The sequence below is a fragment of the Quercus lobata genome, chromosome 10 (assembly GCF_001633185.2).
Source record: "Quercus lobata isolate SW786 chromosome 10, ValleyOak3.0 Primary Assembly, whole genome shotgun sequence".
NCBI classification, from domain to species: Eukaryota; Viridiplantae; Streptophyta; class Magnoliopsida; order Fagales; family Fagaceae; genus Quercus; species Quercus lobata.
Genome location: NC_044913.1, coordinates 64,305,952 through 64,320,714, shown reverse-complemented (window position 1 = coordinate 64,320,714; position 14,763 = coordinate 64,305,952). Strand labels below are relative to the sequence as shown.

At 33.3% G+C, this 14,763-nt stretch overlaps 1 protein-coding gene across 1 annotated transcript; it reads right to left on the bottom strand.

Moving 5' to 3' along the window:
* Positions 1-773: 773 nt before the first annotated feature.
* LOC115964706 (general transcription factor 3C polypeptide 5-like) lies at positions 774-14,518 on the bottom strand. Its single transcript, XM_031083967.1, has 13 exons — positions 14,118-14,518; positions 13,345-13,437; positions 12,974-13,064; positions 12,474-12,540; positions 11,607-11,649; positions 9,686-9,857; positions 9,467-9,565; positions 8,398-8,466; positions 6,216-6,354; positions 3,156-3,351; positions 1,660-1,769; positions 1,449-1,488; positions 774-1,087 (listed from the first exon to the last, which is right to left on the bottom strand). Exons 1-13 carry the CDS (start codon positions 14,452-14,454, stop codon positions 918-920), a joined length of 1,626 nt encoding a protein of 541 aa, XP_030939827.1. The 5' UTR covers positions 14,455-14,518; the 3' UTR covers positions 774-917.
* Positions 14,519-14,763: the final 245 nt, after the last annotated feature.

Genomic DNA, 14,763 nt, shown 5'->3' with positions numbered 1-14,763 from the left:
TTTTTCATTGACCCTATGTTTATGTTGGAATTGAGACTATTCAATGAAATCTACCTTTAATTTTTTGTATACATTAGTTATATTTTGAAATTATTCAATAAGAAATTGTATTTTGTGATTTTTTTTAAAAGAACATTGTTAATGTCAACCCGTCTAACCCGCCAAATTGAAACCGCCAACATTTGTAACCAATATGCCGGGATTAGACTTTGGTGGGTCGGTGGCGGATTTCAATTTTCCCAACCCGCTAGTGGCAGATTGGATAGAAATATTGGTCTTTACCTGCCTAATCCGATCCACGCACACCTCTAGTTTGTGGGTTGGAGAGAGAGTGTGTGAGGAAATAGTGTGTAACACCACTAGTGTTTAGGGATTAAGTTGAATAGTTTTGAAATGTCTTGGACCTACTTGGAATTAGCCCCAACCTCCTTAATAGTGTATTTTACCTTTTTATTTTTTTTGAATATAACTTGGTCCAATTTGGGGTGTGGTTGTGAATGTTTCAGGTTTTAAGCTTAAAACGTGTGGATAATTGTAGATAGCAGTTGCTTCATGCGGAAATGGATAAACAAAGATGAAACCTAGGCAGTTGAGGCCCGTTCGGATTGAGAGGGGAAAGAAGGCAGAGTGGAGGGGAGTAAAGTAAAATTGATTAAAAATAGGCTAATTTTAAGTCAATTCCACTCTACTCTACTTTACTCCTCTCTCTCTCTCTCAATCCAAACAAGCCACTAGTTGGGCCAATTGGATTAAGATTATCATTAGACCCCCAGTTCCCCCATTATGTTTATGTTATGATTATTTGTGAATATTGCAATACTTGAGGTAAGAAATATAGTCTACAGTAGTTGAAAGATGCATTGAAGAAGAATGCCATACGAACAAACCTCTGTACATAACTTCTAAAACTAGGAACATTAGCAGTCATCGTCATCAGAGTAGTTGCCATCACTATCAGGTTCATATATCTGATATTCTTCATCACTTGAATTAGCGTCATTTATATTATTATCACCTGCTTCTGTGGATGGAAAACTATCAAAAAGCTCCTGCAAATGGGTTCTCGATATGTTCTCCATGTTTAGATCTAGGCAATGTATAGGAAAGCCAATGGTGACAACAAATCTAAACAAATTTCCACAACAGTTAGCACCGATTGGTCTCAATAATTTTTCTTGACAAGGTAGGGCAACGTTATCTTCATGGATTCTTTATAAATGAGAAAATTCTTCTTGCATCTCCACTGTTGCATTGCAATAGAATTGCCTTTTGGCATAGTACTACTACTCTGTCAAACTGAAATTTTGTTTAGTTGATTTTATTTTATTTTTTATTTTTCATTTTTTTCCAAGGTACGTAAAACATGACTGAGGGCTGAATTATTAATTCTTGTGCTAAAAATAGAGGCTTAAACAAAAGAACGTTATCGAAATGGTAAAAAAGGATACATGATTGTGTCTGCAGAGATATTTCACCGTCCTTTTCAGCCTAGAAACAAGAAAGCATTGATTAACACAATAATAAAGAATTAATAATTCAGTTAAATGTAAAGAATTAATAAACACAAAAAAAAGGCACGTAAGAAATTAAGACAACATTGATTATATATGTACAGAAAATCCAGCAAAATGTAAATTCAGTTAATAGAGAAGTCAGTACCAGATCAAGTGCGTCATATCCATCCAATTCATCTTCAGCATTGTCAACTTCATCCTCCTCATCATCTTCAACATTATTGGGTTCCACGTTATCTTCATCGCCCGTAGGTTCTACATCATTAAATTTAATTAGTACTCTTTCAAATTACAAAATTAAATGAGTGTGCAAGAAAATATAGATTCTTGCAATCTCTCTCTCTCATACGTTCAAAATTGGAGAGTTACAAAAACCACAGGAACCACAGTAAACTAATAGGAGTGTAAAAAGTATTGACAACCATTTGGAATATGAGAATTATGTGGAAAATACTATGATAGGAATTTAGGGAATGAACCCTAATATTAGTTCAGCAAGTTTCAGTGTAAGAGAATAAGATCATAAGTAGATATGAGGTGACAAAGAAGACAGAAGAGAAGGTAGGGTAAAGAGGTGAAGTAATATACATGCTATGGAAAGAAGCACATATAGTCTATATGGAATAACAAAGAAAGCATCACTATTCAACTGATATTTCAACACAACAATTCCACGCAGACAGAAACATGGGATAATTTTCCACCATCATTTGCCTATAATAAAGCAATGATCCATGCGTACAGGACTTATGCTTGTAAGGATTATTATTATTGATTTTAAATTGGTAAAAAAATAGTTTATAATAAAAGTAATAATTTAAAAAAATTCTCATAATATTGACAAGATTTCAACAAAATTTACCAAGGAGGATGGGACTAAATAAAAGATAAACTAATAGATATCTGTGCTTTAGATGTCAGACTGACAGGACTGTTTATTTGTTATTGTAGTTCATTGATTTGATGACTTTTCCAGCCATTTGTGAACAGTATAGAGAGTGGAATGATGGAAAAGGACATCGACAATTTAAAAATAGTTTCTCCGATTTTCAGGTGATAAACCTTCTCACCATAATAATTTTGCTTTATATCCTGTTGATCAAACTGATACTACAATGTTCACATTTAGAGTTCAGAAACCTACTTTTTAACTCATTTGCCGTCTATCTGGAGGTGTCCATGGGTAATCTGAATTTTTGGTATTTCTTACCCAACAATCATAAAGTGTGGATTGAAGTCAAATGAGTTATAGATGTCTTTTTAACGTGATCTGGCTTCCTGCAAATTTGGGATTTCTTTTTCTTTATTTATTTATTTTTTTTTTTTTTTGGGGGGGTGGTGTTGTTCGGGGCAGGATTGCATGCCTTGCTTTGGGATCTTTTCTCATCCTTTTTAGCACTCTTTCCGAACTCATAGTTTATGATAGTAGACTTGAGTTTGAGATGGACATTAGACAAATTAATATAGGGTACGCTTAAATTTTGTGGGGTTTACCCTATTCCCTGTTGAGCTCATAGTATTGCTCTTGTAAAATGGGCTTTTGCCCTTATGCCTAATAAGGATGACTTCACATTATAATCATTATAACCAAACAAAAATTAAATAGTTGAGGAGTCCTTGAGTTTAGTCAGCAAGTGGTACCTGTATTGGCTTGTTGGTGCTCTTCATGAAGCTTTAAGGCGTCTTTGTTGCATTCCTTCTTTAACTTTTCAAACTTTTCAGAAGCAGCTTTAAGTAAGTTTTCTGCACCAGCTTGGGGGAAGACTGATAAAAACCTCACCTTAACACGTTGTCTTAAGCAATCAAGCATGTGCTCTGAGAACCATCCTGCTCCAAACTGCAGATGTAAATAATAACTAATAAGTTAAACATGATCCAACTAAAACTGAGTATATAGCTTGCACATTCAAATACTACACTATATGTAGATTGTAGGCATACATTAAAACAAAAAGATACCAGGATTACCATCACTAAATTAACTGTATGGAAGTAAGAAGAAATTGTATTATTCAATTTGATAATTTTTCACCAAAATATTTAGGACTTGTGCTAATAAAAGGTCAGTATCTCTAACCAACTTATTCCATGACAGAAACACAGAATTTCTTACTGGAAAGACTGTTACTAGATACACTAAGTTATGTCCATGGCATTTTAAATGAAAAATCCAGCAACTTGCTTTAAAAAACCCTGGTAGCAACAGAAACAGCTAATGATTCTTGCCACTATAGGCTTTAGGTCAAATTAAACCTTGCAAAATCAGGCATCATATTTATAATATACTCAGCCTATCTGTCTCATATTTAAAATATATACAAATCCACAGAACCAAGCCAGCAGCCTCTACCTCTATCCAAATTCCCACCTTCAAAAACAGTTTTGTAATTCCCTGTAACTTAGGCATCTTATTAAGTTTGAGGGAAAGATATGGATTATGATTATAAGAATTATTATTAAGGGGTTTTACAATTAGCATTGGCCAGACATGATGTGTCACAATGATGTTAAAAGCACCAAGCACACTTTAGCACTAAGACCTCTTTAGAACCTAAGCACAAAGCATAAAGCAGAAGAGCACATCTAATTGAAGTAAAGCGCACATTGTTAAATATAAAGTAGAATGAAGTCTCATAAAAGATTATTAAATCAAAAAATTTTAAATAATTAAAATAGTAACATATATAGCTTATTAGCTCAAACAGTTGGAGAATTTCAGAATTGTGCAATTGCACAAAGCTTGTAGGCTTTAAATAATATATAGTGGTGGATCTGTTGACTTGTTGGCAAGGAAAGTTGGGGAGGCATCGGAATTTGGCTATTTGGATGGCTGTGCCCCATTGTTTGATGTGGTGCATTTGGAGGGAGAGGAATAACCGGCATTTTGAGGACTTAGAGAGATCAGTTGCAGATCTTAAACTATTCTTCCTTAAGACTCTTCTGGATTGGGTTACAGTGTTTGGTTTTCGTTCTTTTTCTTCAATCCATGGTTTCATGGACTTTTGTACTTTATGCACTTCATTTGTATTTGTCCTTGATGTATACTTCCTGTATACTCAGGTGACACCCCTCTTCTTTTTAATATATTCTTATTACTTATCAAAAAAATAATAATAAATAGGCTATTTCAAATTCTTAAAAGTTCTGCACAGTAAATTTGGAAAGAATTATTAATGCAGAGTATGATAATCAAATAATTATATTAAATTTAAACAAGACACTGATACAATTCTCATGAACTTCGCAAAATAAAATAGGCAGTCCATAGGCAGGGTAGCAATGATCAAACAAAGTATATATTTTAATGAAAATACACCCAGCAAAGATCAATGAACACTAAAACAGGCAAAGTAGTGACTTTTATTTATCAAGCATAGTATTTTCGGTGTTTGAGTGTGTTGACTAATTTTTGACACCAATCTGGCCCTTTTTTTTTGCTTAATTTTGTTGCCCATGGTTATGTGTTTATAGAATTTTTTTTAATTGGATTGAGTTGCTTTTATAATTAATGTAATCCTAGTGCAACCAAAATGTAGTTTTTTGATTGATTGAAACAAAGCGTTGTCCCAGTAACTAGTAAAAGTTATAGTAGCATGATGAAGATAATGAAAGAATCTCAGCCTGATAACCTTGTCAAAAAACATGCTTTCCATTTCTTTGGACCTATAAATGGAGCCAAAGTATCAACCCTGCTTAAGCCAACATGGGTAGCAGTTAGCAAAAGCATAATGAATTTCCTTGAGCAATAAGTCAGTAACCACCACTCCCTAGTCCAAAATACACTAGACAGGGTGTAGTTGTCACCTTAAGTGGTTGCTAAATGAACCCACAAGACTAAAATTCTCTGGCTAAATATATCAGAACTTTTATCCATCAACTTCTAGTCTTAGGGCAAATAATAAAGGTTTCATTGTATGGATGAAAAGTGACCACATAATCCTATGGTTGATTTCAGAAAAATAAGGATCATGATATTTAAAGTTTTAGTACCCTTCAACAATCAATTTTAAAGTTGCAGTAACCTGAAATAACGTTAATTTATTACTTATCAAAAAAAGAAATAATGTTAATTTATTTATCCATAAGCATCAACACAAACCTTTTTTATTTATTTATAGAAGTAAAATTTATTAAAAAAGCAAAAAGGGTGTCATCCATGTACACATGAAGTGTACAACAGATAAACCAAAATTAAAGGCTAAACGAAGCCTCAACACTAAGCAAAATGGAGTGGATACCAAATTAGACTCATTAATGCTAATTGATTTTGTTGGACCTGATCAGTCATGATTAATGCTGATTGACACAGATTGATGTTATTAGCAAGATTTGATTTTTACTTGAATTTTATCTAAATTTATGATGTAATCTCATTTGGACTTGAATTTCTTTCCATATTTGATGCAATTTTGGAGACTCTTTAAAGGGCCTAGAGTTCCTTATTGTAAGCAATTGATCATGAATTCATAAAATTGGGTTGGGAGATTTCTTCCTGTGCTTAGTTCAGATTCCAAGCAAGCCCAGGTGCTGATTCTTGGGTTCATATCATGCTTAGTGCTAATTTCAAACCCCTCCCAGATTAGATAGAAGATATGGATTTGATGAAACCAGCAGAGTTCAGGGAAAAACATGACTAAAAAATATTCAAAATTTGGCTTATTTTTTATGTGGGGCCTTCTTGGCACCTTTCATGAAACTCACTGTGCAAGTTGTCTGTGTTGAAGGCTTCCTTATCTCTTGTTGAATGTAATCATCAGCAAGTTCAAAAAACTGCAATGATGTATGGAGCTTGTAAGGAAAAACTCGAAACGCACATACGTCCTCCCATCTATGCTTCAACCTAGTAAAATGAATAACAACAAAAACAATCAGAGTAATTACTTTGTACAGTCACCCAACCTGCATAAAGTACGTTCTGTAATTCAATAAATATTTTATCACTTATCAAGAAAAAAAAGACGAAGGAATCAGAATCAATAAATATGCTCTATTGTACTCCACAGCTGTTACAGTTCAATTTATGAGAAACTGGATAATCTGGTTCATTGAAGGCAAGGTTGCCAAGTTCTTTTTGCAATTTTCTTATTTTTATTCTTCTTCATCTCCTTTCATATCTGCATTTGTTCTCCATTTCAATGGTTTAAGCATATGGATACCTAGTTTTACTTCTAAACTTCTATTTTACCATCTCAACCACCCATTGTTTGCTAAACAACCCTAAAATTAAGATCACCGAGTGAACCTTACATGAGTCTAAATTTACATCAAGCGTGTATAAACAGAGTCCTAGATATCTATAATGAAGCATACAAAATCAACAAAATTAAAAAAGCATAACCCACTAACTCTTCATAAATAATTCTCATAAATTCATGCATAAGAGTCATGAAAGTAAACTCTCCTTTGTCCCTAATAAGATGGATTTCTTACTCTGCTACTTACTCTTAGTCAAATAATTTTCTTCGATAAGTAATAAATTTTTATTAAAAGAAGACTACATGTACATAATAACACACACAAAGAAGCCTAAAGAATTACAATGATTCTCTTACTTAAATAATTTGATACTCTATTACCTTCACTGTAGATATGCAAAATATTAACCTCCAAGATATTATCACAAAATATTCTTTTACAATCCTGAATGATAATTATGATTTTACAAAGCTCCCTTGGTGTACCTAAAATGCTTTCAATAACAATTTTTGCACCACCTTCAATAAAGAAGCTTCTTATTTAGCCCTCCAACTAGCTACGATTTATATATTTCTTAAATCCATACGCTCTAAAAGCAGAACCAGGAGATCTCTAACCCAATTGATTTATGCACATATAGGACGACTAGAAGAATCTATTAAAATTTTGATGCATAGATGCTAAATCACTCTCTTTGACCATCAAAATTTAGGTTTAGCCAACCCTCTATAAAAGAATGCCCTTAATATAATAACATTCCTTTTTGCTCTCATAGCTCCATTAAAATTAGCACATGTTTCTAGACATTTCCTCAAGGCTTTGTTTGAGTGGATAAATGCTTTGGCTTTGTTTTCATTTAGCTCTTTGTATTTTCACTGCTTGATGTTGGTGTACCTGTTGTATACATCCTGTGTACATGGGTTATGCCTATTTTCTTTAAATTAATGAAATATTCACTTGTGAAAAAAAAATAAAAAATAAAAGTTATACCATATGGACCAGGGTTGATCCTACTAAAAGTTAAAACAATAAAATAAATCATATTGGCAACTGTTTAGTGTCATTCAGATGTTATCTTTTAGACAAGAATTTCTTTACCAACTTCAACCAGTTAATAACACTATAAACTTGATGCAACTATTAACAATTAGGTCACCAACATGCTCAACTATAGGACGCCTAAGGAAAACAGGATCTTGGTTTTCAATATTTCCCCAAGTATGTATAATACATATTGTCTGTGTTCTTCCTCTTTATTTTAACAAAAGTTTAGTAGGGAGTTTGGCTTTATAAGCAGTTTCTTTTCAGAGTTGTTGATGATTGACAGCATACTATAAAGTATCACACTGTGCAGGCCAATACACTATGAGAATGCAGCTTCAAAAAAGGATCAATTATTATATATCTTAATCATAGAATTTTACACGAGTAATTATTAAATCCCCTCTCTCTCTCTGTCTTGCATCCCACAAAGGTAATCTGCAACATGGTAGATTTGGGTTTGTGGTATATATCAGGACAGTACACTTTTGTGCCCAATACACAAAGCAGTGGGGATCGGCTTGGTTTGCTACTTGGGGTCGCATGCTGTTGTGGTGAGCATTGGGGTGCTAATTTGGATTGCTTTAGGAATAACATATAATATAAAATTAAATTAAAATTAGATTAGGTTTTGAAAAGAACTTACCCTTTGTCTGTAATAGCATCACAATAACTCCGTAATGGTTGTGGTACTCGAAAATCAATTCTTTGATATCTGCATAAAAAAATACTAGGAAGATAAGCATCAAAGTAGTAAAGGTTCAAAATCATTCTAATTCTAATAAGGGTTTTGTTTAAAAACATGTATAGGTATATGTATGTACATATGCATGATATTTATGTTACTAGAATGAGAACAAGTGAAGGCATCACAAGTGAGTTTCTTATTATAATAAGTTTACATCAAGAATTAGCACTAAGTCTATATCTCTTCACTGGATATGAATGAACTTACTGGATTGATTTAGGATGAAGTCTTGTGGTACCAAAATAAATAAATTATGTATATACTTTTTATAGATGATTTGATTTCAGTAGACAAAACTAGATGGGGAGTTAATACCAACTTAGAAATTTAGAGGAATGCTTTAGAATCTAAAGACTTTAGTTAAATAAGCACATGGAGTGTGTAATTTTAGAAAAAGTAGAAACAAAAATGAACTGGTTGACGGGTTGTAATATTTGATCATAAAAATGCTTAAAGGTAGTTATTTTGATATATGGATTAATAATTCATAAGGATGGAGAAATTGGCAAACATGTAGATTATAGAAAAAGAGCATGGTGAATGAAGTAGAGAAGTAGGAGCATTGTGTGATCATAGAATACCTATTAAGTTAAAGGGAAAATTTTAGAGGACTAATATAAGACCAACTATGCTCTGTGGTATTGAATACTGAACTATTTAGAAACAATATATTCATAAAATAAATGTAGCTAAAATGAGAATATTAAAATTAATACGTTGAAGTATAAGATGAAGAAATTCATTTAAAGATACAATTGGCTCTTACTGATGTAAAGGTGAGAAAAAGTCACTTGACATGATTTGTCCATGCGCAAAGGAAAGTAATTAATGCACCAATGAGAAAGAGAGATTTGATTCAAGTCAAGGGAACAAAAAGAGGTATACTAAAACCGAAAATATGATAAGATGTGACAAATGCGTTAAGTATTGATTAGAAATAGAAGTTCAGACATTCAAGAACTCTCACATGCATGAACTAGGATCTTTGCGAGGATCGTATCCTTTTCTGATCCAAAACCTGAGAAATGGTCCGCTTGAAAAGTAGTATGCAATCCTAGACAGATGCCTGCAAGATCAGACAAGTGCAAAGGCCACTGGCAAATATCAGATTTATCCAAGTTCCACAAAACATTCAAATAAAAAATAATTTAACTACAAATGGGCAAGTTTTTGGGCAGAAACACACCTTCTAAACATCTCAATTGTAAAACTTAAGCCTTTATCAAGCAAACGTTCATTTAGTGATTCCTTGGGCCATATAGGGCGCTCGTCAAAGAGATTAGTAAGAAACATTTGCCACTCCCATTGATTTGAGCCTTGGGTTACATATTCCTCCCAATTTACTTTCTTAGGAATCTGTATGAATGTTAAGTGCAACATGGACAAAACAAATAACATTGTGCAATGCTCATTTTGAAATTTCTCATGTTTTATTCAGTAACAGTTATACCTTTTACTGGCACTTCTCTTAACTGACAACAATACTAACAGAAAGAACTCACAGCGTTGTAGATTATTAGATAAAATGGTAATGAAATTTACTAAAACTGACTGCTAAGAGAATCACATGAGCCTTTAGTTTAAAAGTCAGCAACCTTGTTGGAGTTCTAAAATCATTGAAAGAAATGCATATCAGTCAACAGTGGCCTCACAAACATCTAGGAAGGATTGCCTCCAATATATAAACCATCTCAAACGCATCCACAACTGACAAAAAAAAAAAAAAAAAAAAAAAGAGTGCATTTGATCACACATGAATAACATGATCACATTGCACAAAAAAAACACTACATTCTTTGAAAGGGCCCAAAATAGATGTAGAACAGTGATGTGCATGACCTCTAAGCTTACAAAATTGTACTGTAGAAACTTTTTTATTTTATTTTAATAAGTTTAAAAAAAAAGGCGAACTTGGTTAAGACAAAAGAGTGCACAAGTTTCTTATCATCCAACTTATGCAGGCAGCATAAAAAAGAGTAATCATATATCTAAAGTTCCCACAAATAATTAGTTAGTTAGATCTTATGTCAAAATGGATGTATCTGCCACATGGAACTTTAGGTTGGTCAAAATATCTTCTCACTTAATTTCCACTTATGCTTTACAAAATATTTTCTGAGCTATGAGCTATCAACAACTTAGATGACATCAAAAAAGTTTAATTTACAGGGGAAAGGATAATAATAAAGATTTTCTAGTGAGACTGAGACTAAGTCACAATTGACAGAGTGAGCTTCCAAGAAACATAGATTAGTTAGGTAAGGTTCTACCCAATAACAGCTGAGTCTAATAAGAAGTTTCTATAAAGGTAAGCCTCAAAAAGCCCAAGTAAATATTCCCATGTGGAGCTTCATTTTTCCTTACAAATGATTTTTTTGTGTACTAATAATAATAATAATAATTTTTTAATTTTAGAATAGTTTTTTGGTCTTCCACAACCACCCCACCCCACACCCCCCCCCCCCCAAAAAAAAAAAAAGGCTTTAGGATGCGCCTTTACCTGGCTTTAATGGAATATTATTTTAGGGGAACTTAGGAAGGATTTATGACTAGGCTTTGACCCCTCAACACAACTAAGGCCTCTTTTTCTATCATACTAAGGATGGTTGCATGATTAACTTCTATAAAAAAATTATAACCATATTATATGCATATAGGTAGATCTGTATCACATATTTGTCCTATATGGTTAATAAACCTAAGTCCTAACTAAATTTACTAGTAGAAAAAAATATAACAATGAACTCTACAAGGATGAATTTGGAAGGAACGGAATCGGCGGACTTTTGAGAATTTGATTAGCTCCGGTGATCAGATGCTGGCTTCTTTCAGTGGGACTCTTTTTGATTGGTCTCGGGCTTGGGGACTCACGACTAGTGATTCTCTCCCTTCTTTCATTATCTCTCTCTCTCTTTGTAATTAATTTGTGGTTTGGTTTTCTTTTTTGCTTTTTCGTTGTTTCCTCCTTGTACTTTCTGGGTTTGCTCTATGTTTTTTATGCATAGAGTAGCCTTTCGTTTATATAACATTCTTACTTATCAAAAAAAAATATCTAAAGTAAAGGTCTACATAGAAACTTAGTTTAATAGAAGTTACAGGAAGGATATCTTTTATGTTAAAATCAATTGCAAGAACTGGCTCCATATCCATCTGCACAGAACAAGATATATAAAAAAAAAAAAAAGTGTCATTTTAACAGTTATACTCCCTTAAATATCTACTAATACATACAATAAAGAGAGTTGAAAATTAGGCAAACTAAAATGATTCATAGGACATTTGGAATGAGACACAATACAAGTCCTAAACAACATAAAAATCTCGAGAGGAACAACTAAATTACATTCATATTCATATTATAAATTGTAAAATAAAAAACAAGGCAGAAAGAAGTTTTTTTTTTTTTTATGTATTATTTATTATAAATTTCAATAGTTGGGAGATGGTAAATTTGAATCCTAGACATCTTTGTTGGAAACACCAGGAAGTGTCAGTTGAACTATAAGGCACTGGACAGAAAGAAAGAAGTGATATTAGCAACAATAAAGCCTAACAGTGGGTACACAAGTGGGCTTGCCTAAAGCTTGGCAAGCATTTACCTAAGCTTGATCTGCAAATTAATGATATTAATAAGAGATCACACAGACCACCCAAAGGCACAAAAATCTCTAGGAAACTACACTTGCCCATAGTAGAGGCAAAAAGTTGTTTGAGCTAGAGCAGAGGTAGCTTTAATACACTTTGATTCGTCAAAATTTTGTATCAGCTTATCAGGAGTATCTATGACACCTAAGTGACTGAATTTCAATTTCAAGTTGAATTTGTTCGATTAGAAGGTAAGAGAATCAATTAATAGAAGTTTATAACTTTATAGATGTTCAAAATCATAAAATCAATTTTGGACTAGCTGGTGTATTAAATAAATAAAATTAATGTCTAAATAATTGTTACTGTATTCAACAAAGAAATTTCACCTTCCAACATTGTTCTGCAAATTCATCTTGTTTTGTTTTAGAACTCAGCGTGGGTGGCGGTCTTAACCTGAAACATAATTAGGCCAATAAAAACCAGTTCAAAAAATGAACACAATCAACAAGTTAGTTGGAGGATTTTATTCGATGGAATTTTAGAGAATTTTTAAAATTCTAATGAAAATTTAACCTCAAATACTCGGATTTGCATAAATGATGTGGAAAGAAAAAATTGTCCCTGAACATTTCAGGATCCCTCACTATCCTTGGGTAAGGGAAGCTTAGGTATCCTCAGAGATAAGTTGCATTACATTAATGCTTGCCTATGTATTTTTTTCTGCAGTATGTGTTATATAAGTTTCTTTGTCTAAAACAAGAAAAGTGACATGGGCACCATTAAAAAAGAAAAAGTAAAAAGAATAACAACCATTACACAAATTTCTTATGATAAATACAAGAAAAGGATTGGACATAACCAGAGAAGAAAATCCACAATATCTTACACTATATTCTCTGGCACATCCTTTGGTGAAAAAAGCGGGGGCAACAGAATCATCACATCCTCATGATCCACATCCATCAGTCCACCCTTATCTTCAAAAAAAAAAAAAAAGCGCACGCAAGTTATAGATCAAGAAGCACTTTAATTTGTATGTTCTGTTATGATATTAGGCGTAGGTCTGCTTGGGCTCAACTTCCTATTGTAACATACTTGCACTTGTATTTACTAATACCTTTGACTACCTGAGCTAACCCCAGCTAAATTAAGGGACTAAATAAAAGCAGTTATTGACATAGAAAATATGCATTTGTCTCTTCTCTCAGTTTTATAGCACGTTCAAAGTGGTATAGATAATGAAACATATGACTTCACCAAAATGTGGCTCCTCCACTTCTGCCCAATTTCTCTTTTTCCTTCGAGCAACATCTGCATGAACGGCCACAACATGCTGGTAGTCTACCATTCCTTCACACAAGCGCGCGCACGACAATGTTAGAATACCACAGAAAACAGAGGTAATACAAAGTACCGAAATGAAAAATGTGAAAACTTTTAGGGACATAAATGAAAACAAGTCAAAATTAGAGGGCATGATGAGTAATTTAGCCTAAATTTCAAGTCCAAATTGTTAAATAATCCAACTTTCAGAAATTCAACAAAGCGGTAAATAATCCAAACTCTTACTAACAAAACAGATGTAATTCAAAGGAATGAAATGAACAAAAAAACGAAACTTTAGGGATGAAAATGAAAACAGGTCAAAATTAGAGGCCATGATTAGTAATTTAGTCTAAATTTTAAGTCCAAATTGGTAAATAATCCATCTTTCAGCAATTCAACGAAGCAGTAAAACAGATGTAATTCAAAGGACTAAAATGAAACAAAAAACGAAACCTTAGGGATGAAAATGAAAACAAGTCAAAAGTATGGCGCATGATTATTAATTTAGCCTAAATTTCAAGTCCAAATTGGTAAATAATCCAACTTTCAGCAATTCAAAAAATCATCCAGATGGTCATACAAATTACTGAAATGAAAAAAGTGAAAACTTTAGGGACGAAAATGCAAACAAGTTAAAATTAGAGGGAATGATTCGTAAATTTAAAGTCCAAATTGAAAATTGAAAAAGGAGCTAAGTGCAAAACCTTCGAAGTGATAAGCCTGAGGGACTCGAGCGACAATGTCGGCGGCTAGTTCGGCATCGGAATTTCGTTCGATTGATTGAGTTTTGGAGATTTTGAGAAGGAAGTTGTTGTTACAGGGACGGAGCTCACCGAACGCCGGGTGCGAATACGGGTCGTCGGGTCGGAAACGGAGCTCCAGTTTGTTGGAAGGCGAAGTGCGTGCCTTGAGGAGGGCTTGGGCGCCGCCGAGAGAGTCGACAGCGCGGGAGGTGGAGGAAGGGTAGCCCGGATAGTGTACCGCGAATGCTTCGTTGCTTGGTAATTCGCCTGATACGGTACCGTTTTCTATCACTCCCATTATTTTCCCATGCAACGTTTGAGCAAGAGTGAGGAGAGAGAGACAGAGTGAGAGGTTTGAATTGATGGGCCTTTTTTTCTAAATAATACTAGCTTTTTCCAAATTATATTTAAGGTAACCATATTTCATTTGGGTCCTATCATTTCAATTATATTGATTTAGTCTCTAACAATTTAGTATTGTGTCAATTTAGTTGATGTTGTTATTTTTTGAATGAAAATTGCTGATATAACAAATGGTCAAAATAAAAAAATTGGTTTATTGCCACATCAATAGAAACTAATTTTTTATTTTGGTCGTTTGTTACAT